The following is a 13,498-nucleotide window of genomic DNA, read 5'->3' on the forward strand; positions in this document are numbered from 1 at the left end:
GCTCTCGAACCTAGAGCAACTAAAGGAAAGGGAAGAATTGATGAAGTAAAAGAACTGAACAGAAGATACCAAAGGGTGGTTCGAGAAGACAAAGTAAAGTATCATAATGACATGTGCAAAGAGCTGGAGATGGAAAACCAAAAGGGAAGAACATGCTTAGAGTTTCTCAAGCTGAAAGAACTGAAGAAAAAATTCAAGCCTCGAGTTGTAATAGTTAAGGATTCTATGGGGAAAATATCAAACGACACATGAAGCATCAAAAGAAGATGGAAGAAATACACGGAGTCATTATACCAAAAAAATTAATTGATGTTCAACCATTTCAAGAGGTAGCATATGATCTGGAACCGATAGTACTGAAGGAAGAAGTCCAAGCTGCTCTGAAGGCATTGGCGAAAAACAAGGCTCCAGAAATTGATGGAATATCAATTGAGATATTTCAACAAACAGATGCAGCACTGGAGGCGCTCACTCCTCTATGCCAAGAAATATGGAAGACAGCTTCCTGGCCAACTGACTGGAAGAGATCCATATTTATGCCTATGCCCAAGAAAGGCGATCCAACCAAATGTGGAAATTATAGAACAATATCATTAATATCACACAAAAGCAAAATTTTGCTGAAGATCATTCAAAAACAGCTACAGCAGTATATTGACAGGGAACTGCCAGAAATTCAGGCCGATTTCAGCAGAGGACGTGGAATCAGGGATATCAATGCTGATGTCAGATGGATCCTGGCTGAAAGCAGAGAATACCAGAAGGATGTTTACCTGTGTTTTATTGACTGTGCAAAGGCATTCGACTGTGTGGATCATAACGAATTATGGATAACATTGCAAAGAATGGGAATTCCAGAACACTTAACTGCACTCATGATAAATTTTACATAGATAAAGAGGCAGTTGTTCGGACAGAACAAGGGAGTACCGATTGGCTTAAAGTCAAGAAAGGTGTGTGTCAGAGTTGTATTCTTTCGCCACATCTATTCAATCTGTATGCTGAGAAAATAATCTGAGAAGGTGGACTATAGGAAGAAGAATGGAGCATCCGGATTGGAAGAAGGCTCATTAACAACCTGTGTTATGAAGATGACACAACCTTGCTTGCTGAAAGTGAAGAGGACTTGAAGCACTTACTAATGAAGATCAAAGATCACAGCCTTCAGTATGGATTGCACATCAACATAGCGAAAAAAAAAAAAAAACCTCACAACTGGACCAATGAGCAACAGCATGATAAAAGGAGAAAAGATTGAAGTTGTCAAGGATTTCATTTTATTTGGATCCACAATCAACAGCTATGCAAGGAGCAGTCAAGAAATCAAAAGATGCATTGCATTGGGTAAATCTATTCTAAAGGACCTCTTTAAAGTGTTGAAGAGCAAAGATGTCACCTTGAAGACTAAGGTGAGCCTGACCCAAGCTATGGTATTTTCAATCGCATCATATGCATGTGAAAGCTGGACCGAAGAAGAATGTATGCCTTTGAATTGTGCTGTTGGCGAAGAATATTGAATACACCATGGACTGCCAAAAGAACGAACAAATTTGTCTTAGAGGAAGTACATCCAGAATGCTCCTTAGAAGGAAGGATGGCGAGACTGCGTCTTACATGCTTTGGACATGTTGTCAGAAGGGATCAGACCTTGGTGAAAGACATCATGCTTGGCAAAATAAAGGGTCATTGGAAAAGAGGAAGACCCTCAACGAGGTGGATTGACACAGTGGCTGCAACAATGAGCTCAAGCATACCAACAATTATAAGGACGGCTCAGGACCGGGCAGTGTTTCATTCTGCTCTGCATAAGGTTGCTATGAGTTGGAACCGCCTTGACGGCACCTAAGAAGGACAACAATGTGTAATTCCATTTATATAAAGTTCACAAACAAGCAAGACACACTCTGGCATGATAGTGGATACAATTGGGGAGGGGATACAAATAAGTGCGGGGGCATAAGGGGGCTTTTGGAGTCTTGGCAAAATTCTTTTGCTTGACTTTTGTGTTGGTTATATAGAATGTTCACTTTTTGATAATTCATCGAGCTATACTCTTAGGACATGTGCAACTTTATGCATATTATGATTCAATGAAAAAGGGCATTGAAAAAGAAATGGTTCAAATTCACCACTCTGGCTAAGCTGAAGTTTGCGTTACCCTGTGACTGTGGAGGCTTCGTGCTGATGCCTTTATGCCATCCATTTGGACAGTGATGGGAAATTTCTTCAATGTGGAAAGTCACTGAACTGGGAGTGGGGAATCTGGAAACTGAGACAAGGCCTTGTACTGATCTTTGGTGACACTCCATCTCACTGAATCATCAATTGCTTATTCTTAAAAATAAACAAAGATCGGACTGTTGGATCTGAGATCCCTTCTGTCTCTAAAATATCTACAGTTCCCTCATTCTTTAAAATGAGAAGAGCCAGGCATGAACCTCAGCAGAAGGAAGGAGGAGCAGAGTAGAGACATCTATCTCTCAGAAATAAAATGGTTGCTCTAAAGAGACCAATGGAGTTCGTTTTACCCAAGTAAGGTAATGTGATTGTTTTACACTCCGGAGCTCTGTGAGTCAAGCAGCTAAATCCCTGCTTCCCTTTGTCCTGGATAAAGGACCCCAGGAGACCAGGGCTCATACCAGTTCTAAAGGTTACAAAGTCAAACATTTCTACCTCTGATTTTAATCAGCTAGAGCTGCTGCAATTATTAACTTGATTATTGCTTATTTCAGAAGTCACTGCTTAGGATGAATCATGAAATATTGCATCATAGTTCACACTCAGGAAATGTGGGTGACGTGCTGGAACTGAATGTTCAGTGTTCAGTGCTCAGACTGTGTGTCCTTGGACAAGGCACAGAACCTCCTAGGCCCAACTTCCTCATCTCTAAAGGGGAATCATTTTAGCATAGGCCTAAGTAATTGAGGAAATCAAAAGAGATATTATGGGTGTGAAAATCCTCTCTAAATTGCCAGTCTGCATTGTAAACCTGAGAGGTAAGAGATTCTGAATTGACAAAGTATTTTTCCCCAATATATTAAAATTATAATAGAAGACCTTAAAAACAACTACACTAATAACTATCAAGCAAATGTGATAGTATCTTCACATCTTTGTGCAAGCATTGCAACTAGTGATGTAGTAATGTATATCAATCCAGTTATATTTAGGTTTTCATGACCACTAAGCGTCGTCGCCCATTTGGTTCTGTGGTATGTGGACATTGTGTTCATTCCGTGCTGTGTGTCTGTTTAATGAAGTCCCTGCTCCCATTTTACACCAAAACACACAGCTGCTGTTCCTCCTATAATCTCCCTTCCTTGCTCTGCAATAGGTTCATTCTGTTTTTTCTGACAAGGACAGACCAAAAAAGCAACAGACGCATCCGTGTGTGGAGGTAACTGGGAAGTGGGGAAGCCATAGACTCTCAGGCCCTTCCCATTAAATTCCTCTGAGACTGGCTCTTCCCTCTGTCATGCTGAGCACACTTCATCTCTGCAGTGATGAGAGGGAAGATACTGTATCTTGAGCACTGATGGCCCTGTTATCTATGGAGTCAGATATGGGCTTCTATTCAGTGTGGGGAGTCCTCGGGTGGTGCAAAAGGCTCGCCTGCTAACTGAAAGGTTGGAAGTATGAGTCCACATAAAGATGCCTAGGAAGAAAGTCCTAGTGATCTACTTACAAAAAACTCAGGTGTTGAAAAGTCTATGGAGCCCAGTTCCAATCGGACACATAAGTGGTCGCCATGAGTTATAATTGACTCTAGCGCAACTGCTTGTATTTTGTTTATTTCGTGTGAAGCATGTAGTTTTGTAAACAGTGTTAGTGGGGAGTATATTCAGAGTAACAAATGTTTGGGGGTTTTCTCTTGTTGTACTCGGTTTATTCTTGAGTTCCGCCACACATGAGCCGTGTGATACTCGAAGGCCGTTCTCTCAGTGTCTTCCTTTTCGTTTGAAAAATGAAAAAATGAATTTCTACCTTGCACTGGTTTGGGTGGAGGGTGGGCTTTAATGGGAAAAGGTATGTACTGAAACAGATAAATTACAAGGTGCGTGAGTTATGCTAGGTACTGTATTTTATGTTCAGATAGGGGAATTATTACTATGATACATTAAAAAGTTCAAAAGTCTTCCATTTTCAAGGTCAAAGTCTTCTAATATTTCAAAAAAATCATTGCAGGACATTTTTATACTCAAGGCTTAGAATACACTGACTCCCTCAGTACTTAAATTTCCAACTTGCCATCAGTCTGAGAATCCAGAGTGCCTGGAATACTTTTTATCAAATCATTTACTTCAATATTTTTCAATCCTGGCTTTAGATTGGAATCACAAGTGGTGTTTTGTTAATTTTTTTTTTTAACCAGTACCTGAGCTTGACCCTATGCCTGTTGAATCCAAACCTCCAGGGTGGGGCCTTGCCTTTGGAAAGAAAGACAGCAACGCTAAATGACAATTTATTTTTATCTCTATCAGTGAGCCAAAGTCTACTCAGAAAGAATTACAGCAAATCTATCTGATTGGTCACTTTATTTGTAAGAATCACAAGTTACGCAATAGGGAGCATATAAAATCTTCGGGTGGGAAGCCCATAGTTGCCTGAGTAAGAAGAGAAGGCTCCAATGGATCCGTTTGTGATTCTGGTGCTCTGTCTGTCCAGTTTGCTTCTCTTTTCACTCTGGAAACAGAGCTATGGGAAAGGGAAGCTCCCGCCTGGCCCCACTCCTCTCCCGATTATTGGAAATATCCTACAGTTAGATATGAGGAACATCAAGAAATCCATGCAAAATGTAAGTATGTTTTATGCTCTTCAGTGGCTCGCAGGGGGTAAAGAAATTAACACCTACTTTAAAATATAACGTATTCTAGGGTTGCTATGTGTCAGAATCCACTCAATGGCAATGGTTGTGTTTTTTTTTTTTTTTCTTTTTTAGAAGCAAAGTATTAAAGTAGATCATCTTAAAGCAAAAGAGCCCCCTGTGGATTTTCTTGTTTTTGTTGCTCTTTTTTTTTTTTTTTTGGTCTGTCATCCTCAGAAATAAAGGAATGAAGTAATGCATTACAGGAGAAGAGAAAAACTTGATTCAGTCCTGGTAGCACAGAATCAAAATAATGAAGGGGCGAAGTGACAAAAAAAAGCAGCAATGCTGCCCTTCATTGTTTCACAGTTGACTGCTGTGATTTTTTGGCTGAAGGTAAATGGTGTTGGAAGTGCTTTGTGATTCGAATGTCCGTTCAGGAGTCATCTACCGTATAAGCTGTGTGTTTTGTTCAGATTAGCCGTGAAAATTAAACTTCTCCTAGGAAGGTGATTATGCCTGGTGTCAAGGGAACAGGGATGGGCTAAGGAGCAGCCTGGGTGAATGAAAGAAAGCGGTGATCAGGGAGGCCCTGGTAGTGACAGCATCCTTTTGGACTCTGCACGGAGTTGCTGTCTGTGACCTGGAAACGCCACAGGATGGAAGAAATGATTCTTCCAGGAGATGCAGCCTGTACTGGCACTACCTCTGTGGTGCCCATTCTCTTTCTGTGTGAACAATACCCACAGGTGTCAGACTGGGTTGGCCTTGGAATCACATGGACTGGTTTTCAAAAATATACATTTCTGGTATTCATCACAGTGCAACTGAATAGAATCCCCATGGGAAGAGGTGTATAAATCAGTCAGCTGGGTAATGGGCCCAAGTTAGGCATTATGGATAAAGTGTTTCCATGGACCAGAAATCAACCAGCAACATTTCATATTTGGGTCTTCCAACTGGCTGAAAGTGGACAATGCCAGAAAGATGTTTACTTGTGTTTTATTGACCATGCATAGGCATTCGACTCTGTGGATCATAACAAATTACGGATAACATTGTGAAGAATGGAAATTCCAGAACAATTCATGCTCATGAGGAACCCGTACCTAGATAAACAGACTGTCATGTGAACAGAACAAGGGAATAAGACGTGGTTTAAAGTCAAGAAAGGTGTGCGTCAGGGTTATATTTCTTCACTATACTTAGTCAATCTGTATGCTGAGCAAATATTTTGAGAAGCTGGACTGTATGAAGAAGAATGGGACATCAGGATTGGAGTAAGGCTCATTAACAACCTGTGTTATGCAGATGACACAACCTTGCTTGCTGAAAGTGAAGAGGACTTAAAGTACTTACCGATGAAGATCAAAGACCACAGCCTTCGGTATGCATTACACCTCAACAAAAAGAAGATGAAAATCCTGACAAGTGGACCATTAAGCAACATCATGATAAGTGGAGAAAAGATTGAAGTTGTGAAGAATTTCATTCCACTTGGATTCACAATCAACACCCATGGAAGCAGCAGTGAAGAAATCAAAAGTTGCATTGCATTGGGCAAATCTGCTGCAAAAAACCTCTTCAAAATGTTAAAAAGCAAAGATATCACCTTGAAGACTCTGGTGTGCCTGATCCAAGCCATGCTGTTTTCAGTCACCCTATATGCATGCTAAAGCTGGACAATGAATAAGGAAATAGAAGAATTGACACCTTTGAATCGTGGTGTTGGTGAAGAATATCGAATATACCATGAAATGCCAAAAGAATGAGCAAACCTGTCCTGGAAGAAGTGCAACCAGAATGCTTCTTAGAAGCAAGGATGGAGAGGCTATGTCTTGCACACTTAGAACATGTTATGAGGAGGGATCAGCCCCCGGAAAAGGACATTATGCTGGTGAAGCAGAGGGTGGAAAAAAAAGAAAAATTGTCAAGGAGATGGGCTGACACAGTGGCTGCAACAATGGGCTCAAGCGTAACAAGCATCTGCGGATGGCAGGGGACGGGACAGTGTTTCGTTCTGTTGTACACAGGGTAGCTATGAGTTGGAACTGACTCAGTGGCACCTAACCACAACAACAAGTTACGAGCTGAAGTAGCCCTGGTAGCGAAGTTGTTAAGCATTCCTATGCTAAGCAAAGGTCAGTAGATGGAACCCACCAGCCCCTCCTTAGGAGAAAGACGTGGCAGTCTGCTTTGTAAAAAAATTACAGCCTTGGGAACCTTAAGGGAAAGTTCTGCTCTGTCCTACAGTGTCACTATGAGTCAGAATCTACTTGACTATACCCGGTTTTAATTATTAGCTGGGAGACACTAGAAACAAAATCGAACTTCTCTGAATCTCACTTTTCTTTTCTGTAAAATAGGGGTAAGTAAACCTGCTCATGGTATTCATGTGAGGGTAGCTATAACAATGTGTGGAACAAGTGTTTGTCCCCTCGCCTGGCACATGAGAGATTCCTCAAAAGGCAGCTATAAATTCACCATCATGTCTGTACAAAATTAAAAATATTTGAAATGGATGTGATTCAATAAAATGTCAAGAACATGATGACAATATCAGCCTGAATGATGCACAGCTTATAGATCAAGTAGTGACTTCTTTGCTAATATTTGTTTCCACTTTCCATTTCCCAGCTCTCAGAAGCCTATGGCCCAGTGTTCACTCTGTATATTGGCATGAAGCCCACAGTGGTGTTGCATGGGTATGAAGCAATTAAGGAAGCCCTGATTGATATGGGAGAAGAGTTTTCTGGAAGAGGTCATTTCCCACTGCTTGAAAGATCTAAGAAAGGATTTGGTAGGTCTTTGTGTCTGTTTGTTGGGCAGAGGTAATGGCGAGTGTGGAAGACTGGAAAACAGAGATTGAAGAGGCGCTCAGGCAGAACTTGGCCCATCGGCGTGGCTGCCTAGGTCAGCATCGTGCTTCTTGCCAAGGATCTCCAAACTAATTTCCGTTCTCCCCCCTGTAGGGGTCGCTTTCAGCAATGGAAAGATGTGGAAGGAGACCAGGCGCTTCTCACTCATGACCCTGCGGAATTTGGGGATGGGGAAGAGGCGCCTTGAGGACCGAGTTCAGGAGGAAGCCAGCTGCCTAGTGGAGGAGTTGAGAAAAACGAAGGGTGGGTGATTTTTTTCGCTCTAACACTGACCTTAACAGAAGGCTCTCTTCTTTATGGGGTCTTTGGAAACATTTCAGGGGAGGCCGAATCTTTCCTTGTGGATAGGCACTACCAGCCCATAACTGGAGGAGGGAGGGTTTGAAGCAGAGAACAAGGGGGCATTTGTACATGCTGTGTGTGTGCATGATTGTGCACACAGAGTGCGTATAAAAGGCTTTGAATCTTTTTGTTCCCTTCTTGTCTTTATGTGAGAAAGTTATCAAGACAGAAGGTTTTAAGTCTCATTTTTTTTAGAGTTAAAAAGCAGTATTTTATGCTGCCGGGATTGTGGGTTACCTATGGCAGATCATTTCACAGGGGAATACTTGTCATGTGGACACTGTGGCTGTGACCTCATCACACTCTTATGGATCATGAGGCAAGGGTTTTTTGCTTTCATTTCATTGGAGTTTATGTTATGGTCACCCTCACTGACATGCATGAAGGTTTCTGTCAAGGTCACGGCTACAGTTGTGACCAGGTGTGGTGCTGGTCTGTGGTTTTCATCGTGTAAAATAAATAAATAAATAAATAAGAACCAAATCAGCAGCCGTGGAGTAGATTCTGACTCACAACAACCCCACAGGACAGAGCAGAGCTGACCCATTGGGTTTCCCAGGATCAGCGGGTAGTCTTAAACTGCCTGCCTTTGGTCAGCAGCCCAGCTCTTTCCCACTGCGCCACCAGGGCTCCTTTGATTTCCTAGGCGTCTCTTAGTGCCACTCTCATCAACTGTGGTTCCTGTAAACACAGGACTATTTTAAAACTATCAGCATGAATTATTTAATGTTACTCTCTACTAACTGTATTGATATTCATATTTTAAGAAAATGTATGGTATGGCACATTTCTGTAAAATATAGAAATACCAGTTTGTAAAATTACTTACTGAGTAGATGTCAACTGCTATTAATAACTTTGCTCTAACTTCTCTAATGATGAGTTGGTTCTGTTTGTCTTTACTTATGTCTTTCTACTCCATAACTGGATTTTGGTAAGAAAGTTATTATTTAGCTCCCACTGCCAGCTCTTCTGACCTATAAAATACATATCACTATAAGAGTGGTTTTCAGCTTTGATTCCAAATTACCCTGGATTTTAATACCTTCTTTCAAAAGAACAAAAAGGAAAGACTGAAAATTGTATTTTAGCTTTGAACCCCACACACAATTCCCAAATATCCCCAGCACCAAGTGAAAATACAACTTTTCTGAAAGCTTAGATCCCTGCAAAGCTTTGGGTTTCAGATGGTACAGTAGAAGCTAGTCGCACAGGCTTCCTGCTATCTGATGTTTTATTTTCCCTTCACAACACTTTTGGTTCAATTTACGCTTAATTACATCTACAGATAGGAGTCTGGGGACTTTTTACGTACAAAATTTACCGTTCATTTGATTAGAATCGCTTCATTTAAAAATCTTCAACCAAAAACTAAAAAAAAATTTCCTTTGCTTGAAATTTTTTTCTGTAAAATGATGGAATTGACCTAAATGATGGCCAAATTTTAAAATGGACTGTAACAGTTATTCTGTAGATGGTTATGTAGAGCAATATCCCACAAGTCCACAAGAGGGTGAGCCTGGCAAAAAATTCAGTTATGAAGGTGATTGGAGATGAACCGAAAAAACTCATTGAGTAAATTTAGATTGACAGAGACACATAGGTTTCCAAGATTCTCTTTCTCTCTCTTTATATGTATATAAATGCCTTTGAATTGTGATGTTGGTGAAGAATATTGACTGGAACATGGGCTGTCAAAAGAACGAACAAATCTGTCTTGGAAGAAATACAACCAGAATGCTCCTTGGAAGCAAGGATGACGAGACTATGTCTCACATACTATCAGGAGGGATCTGTCCCTAGAGACAGAGATCATCCTTGGCAAAGTTGAGGGTCAGAGAAAAAGAGGAAGACCCTCAAGGAAATGGATTAACACAGTGGCTGCAGCAATGGGCTCGTGTATAGCAACAATTGTGAAGATGGTGCAGGACCAGGCAATCTTTCGTTCTGTGGTGCATCGGGTCGCTATAGTCAGAACGAAATGGACGGCAACTAACAACAACATATATATTTAACATGTTTCTCAAGCAATTCCTTTTTAAAAAAAAATTTTTATTGTGCTTTAAATGAAAGTTTACAAATCAAGTCAGTCTCACACAAAAACTTATATACACCTTTCTACATACTACTAATTGCTCTCCCCCTAATGAGACAGCCCACTCCCTCCTTCCACTCTCTATTTTCGTGTCCATTCCACCAGCTTCTAACCCCCTCTACCGTCTCTTCTCCCCTCCAGGCAGGAGATGCCAACATAGTCCCAAGTGTCCACCTGATCCAAAAAGCTCACTCCTCACCAGCATCCCTCTCCATGACGTTGTCCAGTCCAATCCCTGACTGAAGAGTTGGCTTTGGGAATGGATCCTGTCCTGGGCCAAAGGAAGGACTGGGGGCCATGACCACCAGGGTCCTTCCAGTCTCACTCAGTCAGACCATTGAGTCTGGTCTTTTTACGAGAATTTGGGGTCTGCATCCCACTGCAGTCCTGCTCCCTCAGGGGTTCTCTGTTGTGTTCTCTGTCAGGGCAGTCATTGGTTCTTCTAGCTGGGCACCATCTAGTTCTTCTGGTCTCAGGCTGATGTAGTCTCTGTTTTATGTGGCCCTTTCTGTCTCTTGGGCTCGTAATTACCTTGTGTCCTTGGTGTTCTTCATTCTCCTTTGGTCCAGGTGGGTTGAGACCAATTGATGCACCTTAGATGGCCGCTTGCTAGCATTGAAGACCCCAGAAGCCACTCTCTAAAGTGGGATGCAGAATGTTTTCTTAATAGATTTTATTATGCCAATTGACTTAGATGTCCCCTGAAACCATGGTCCCCAAACCCTGGCCTTTGAATCCTTCAGTTTATTCAGGAAACTTCTTTGCTTTTAATTTAGTCCAGTTGTGCTGACCTTGCACGTACTGTGTGTTGTCTTTCCCTTCACCTAAAGTAGTTCTTATCTACTATCTAATTAGTGAATACGCCTCCGCCAGCCTCCCTCCCTCCCCACTCTCATAGCCATCAAAGAATATTTTCTTCTCTCTTTAAACTATTTCTCGAGTTCTTATAATAGTGGTCTTATACAATATTTGTCCTTTTGCAACTGACTAATTTCACTCAGCATAATGCCTTCCAGATTCCTCCATGTTATGAAATGTTTCACAGATTCATCACTGTTCTTTATCGATGCACAGTATTCCATTGTGTGAATATACCATAATTTATTTATCCATTCATCTGTCAATGGGCACCTTGGTTGCTTCCATTTTTTGCTATTGTAAACAGTGCTGCAATAAACATGGGTGTGCATATATTTGTTCATGTAAAGGGCTCTTATTTCTCTAGGATATATTCCAAGGAGTGGGATTTCTGAATTATATGGTAGTTCTATTTCTAGCTTTTCAAGGAAGTGCCAAATGGATTTCCAAACTGGTTGTACCATTGTACATTCCCACCAGCAGTGTATAAGTGTTTCAATGTCTCCACAGCCTCTCAAACATCTATTATTTTGTGTTTTTTGGGTTAATGCCAGCCTTGTTGGAGTGAGATGGAATCTCATTGTCGTTTTGGTTTGCATTTCTCTAATGGCTAATGATCGTGAGCATTTCCTCATGTATCTGCTAGTTACCTGAATGTCTTCTTTAGTGAAGTGTCTGTTCATATCTTTTGCCCATTTTTTCATCACGTTATTTGTCTGTTTGTAGTTGAGTTTCTGCAGTATCATGTAGATTTTAGAGATCAGGTGCTGACCGGAAATGTCATAGCTAAAAACTTTTTCCCAGTCTGTAGGTAGTCTATTGGTGAAGTCTTTGAATGAGCACAAGTGTTGGATTTTTAGGAGCTCCCAGTTATCTAGTTTTTCTTCTGTGTTATTAGTAATGTTTTCTATATTGTTTATGCCATTCCTAAAGTTGTCCCTATTTTTTCTTCCATGGTCTTTATCGTTTCAGATTTTATCTTTAGGTCTTTGATCCATTTTGAGTTAGTTTTAGCGCATGGAGTGAGGTATGGGTCTTGTTTCATTTTTTTATAGGTGGATATCCAGTTATGCCAGCACCATTTGTTAAAAAGACTGTCCTTTCCCCATTTAAATGTTTTGGGGCCTTTGTCAAATATCAACTGCTCTTATGGGGATGGATTTATGTCTGGATTCTCAATTCTGTTCCAATGGTCTATGTATCTGTTTTCATAGCAATACCAGGCTGTTTTGAGTACTGTGGTGGTATAATAGGTTCTAAAATCAGGTAGAGCAAAAGGCCTCCCACTTTATTCCTGTTTTCCACTTCACTTATCTGGGGTCTCTTTTCCTTCCATATGAGGTTGGTGATTTGTTTCTCCATCTCATTGAAAAATGTCGTTGGAGTTTGGATTGGTATTTCATTTAATGTATAGATCGCTTTTGGTAGGATAGTCATTTTTATAATGTTAAGTCTTCCTATCCATGAGTAAGGTATGTTTTTCCACTTATGTAGGCCTCTTTCGGTTTCTTGCAGAAGCGTTTTGTAGTTTTCTTTGTATAAGTCATTTACATCTCTGGTAAGATTTATTCCGAAGTATTTTATCTTCTTGGGGGCTACTGTGAATGGTATTGATTTGTTGTTTCCCTCTTCGATGTTCTTTGTGTTGGTGTAGAGGAATCCAACCGATTTTTGTATGTTTATCTTGTATCCTGCTGCTCTGCTGAACTCTTCTATTAGTTTCAGTAGTTTTCTGGAGGATTCCTTAGAGTTTTCTGTGTATAAGATCATGTCATCTGTAAATAGAGATAATTTTACTTCTTCCTTGCCAATCTGGATTCCCTTCATTGCTTTGTCTAGCCTAATTGCTCTGGCTAGGACCTCCAGCACAATGTTGAATAAGAGTGGTGATAAAGGGCATCCTTGTCTGGTTCCCGATCTCAAGGAGAATGCTTTCAGGCTCTCTCCATTTAGGATGATGTTGACTGTTGGCTTTGTATAAATGCCCTTTATTATGTTGAGGAACTTTCATTCTATTCCTATTTTGCTGAGAATTTTAATCATGATTGGGTGTTGAACTTTGTCCAATGCCTTTTCTGCATCAATTGATAAAATCATGTGATTCTTACCTTTTGTTTTATGTCTATGATGGATTAGATTACAGTAATTGTTTTTCTAGTGTTGAGCTATTCTTGCATACCTGGTATAAATCTCACATGATCATGGTGAATTATTTTTTTGATATGTTGAATTCTATTGGCTAGAATTTTATTGAGGATTTTTGCATCTCAGTTCATGAGGGATATAGGTGTGTAATTTTCTTTTTTTCTGGTGTCTTTACTTGGTTTTGGCACCAGGGATATGGTGGCTTCATTGAATGAGTTTGGGAGTATTCCAACCTTTTGTATGCTCTGAAATACCTGTAGGAATAGTGGTGTCAATTCTTCTCTGAAAGTTTGGTAGAACTCTGCAGTGAAGCCATCCAGTGCAGGGCTTTTGTTTTTGGCTGGGAGTTTTTTGATTACCTTTTCAATCTCTTCT

At 40.6% G+C, this 13,498-nt stretch overlaps 1 protein-coding gene across 2 annotated transcripts in view; it reads left to right on the forward strand.

The window, feature by feature from the left end:
* Positions 1-4,577: 4,577 nt before the first annotated feature.
* Positions 4,578-13,498, forward strand: part of LOC100673466 (cytochrome P450 2C19-like) — a 34,289-nt gene continuing 25,368 nt past the window's right edge. For both annotated transcript variants that reach the window (XM_023546911.2, XM_064269559.1), the window contains exons 1-3: positions 4,578-4,795; positions 7,442-7,604; positions 7,777-7,926. In XM_023546911.2, coding sequence (XP_023402679.2) covers positions 4,628-4,795; positions 7,442-7,604; positions 7,777-7,926 — 481 coding nt within the window. In that variant the 5' untranslated portion in view covers positions 4,578-4,627. The remainder of the gene's footprint in view (positions 4,796-7,441; positions 7,605-7,776; positions 7,927-13,498) is intronic.

This window comes from Loxodonta africana, chromosome 16 (genome assembly GCF_030014295.1).
Source record: "Loxodonta africana isolate mLoxAfr1 chromosome 16, mLoxAfr1.hap2, whole genome shotgun sequence".
NCBI classification, from domain to species: Eukaryota; Metazoa; Chordata; class Mammalia; order Proboscidea; family Elephantidae; genus Loxodonta; species Loxodonta africana.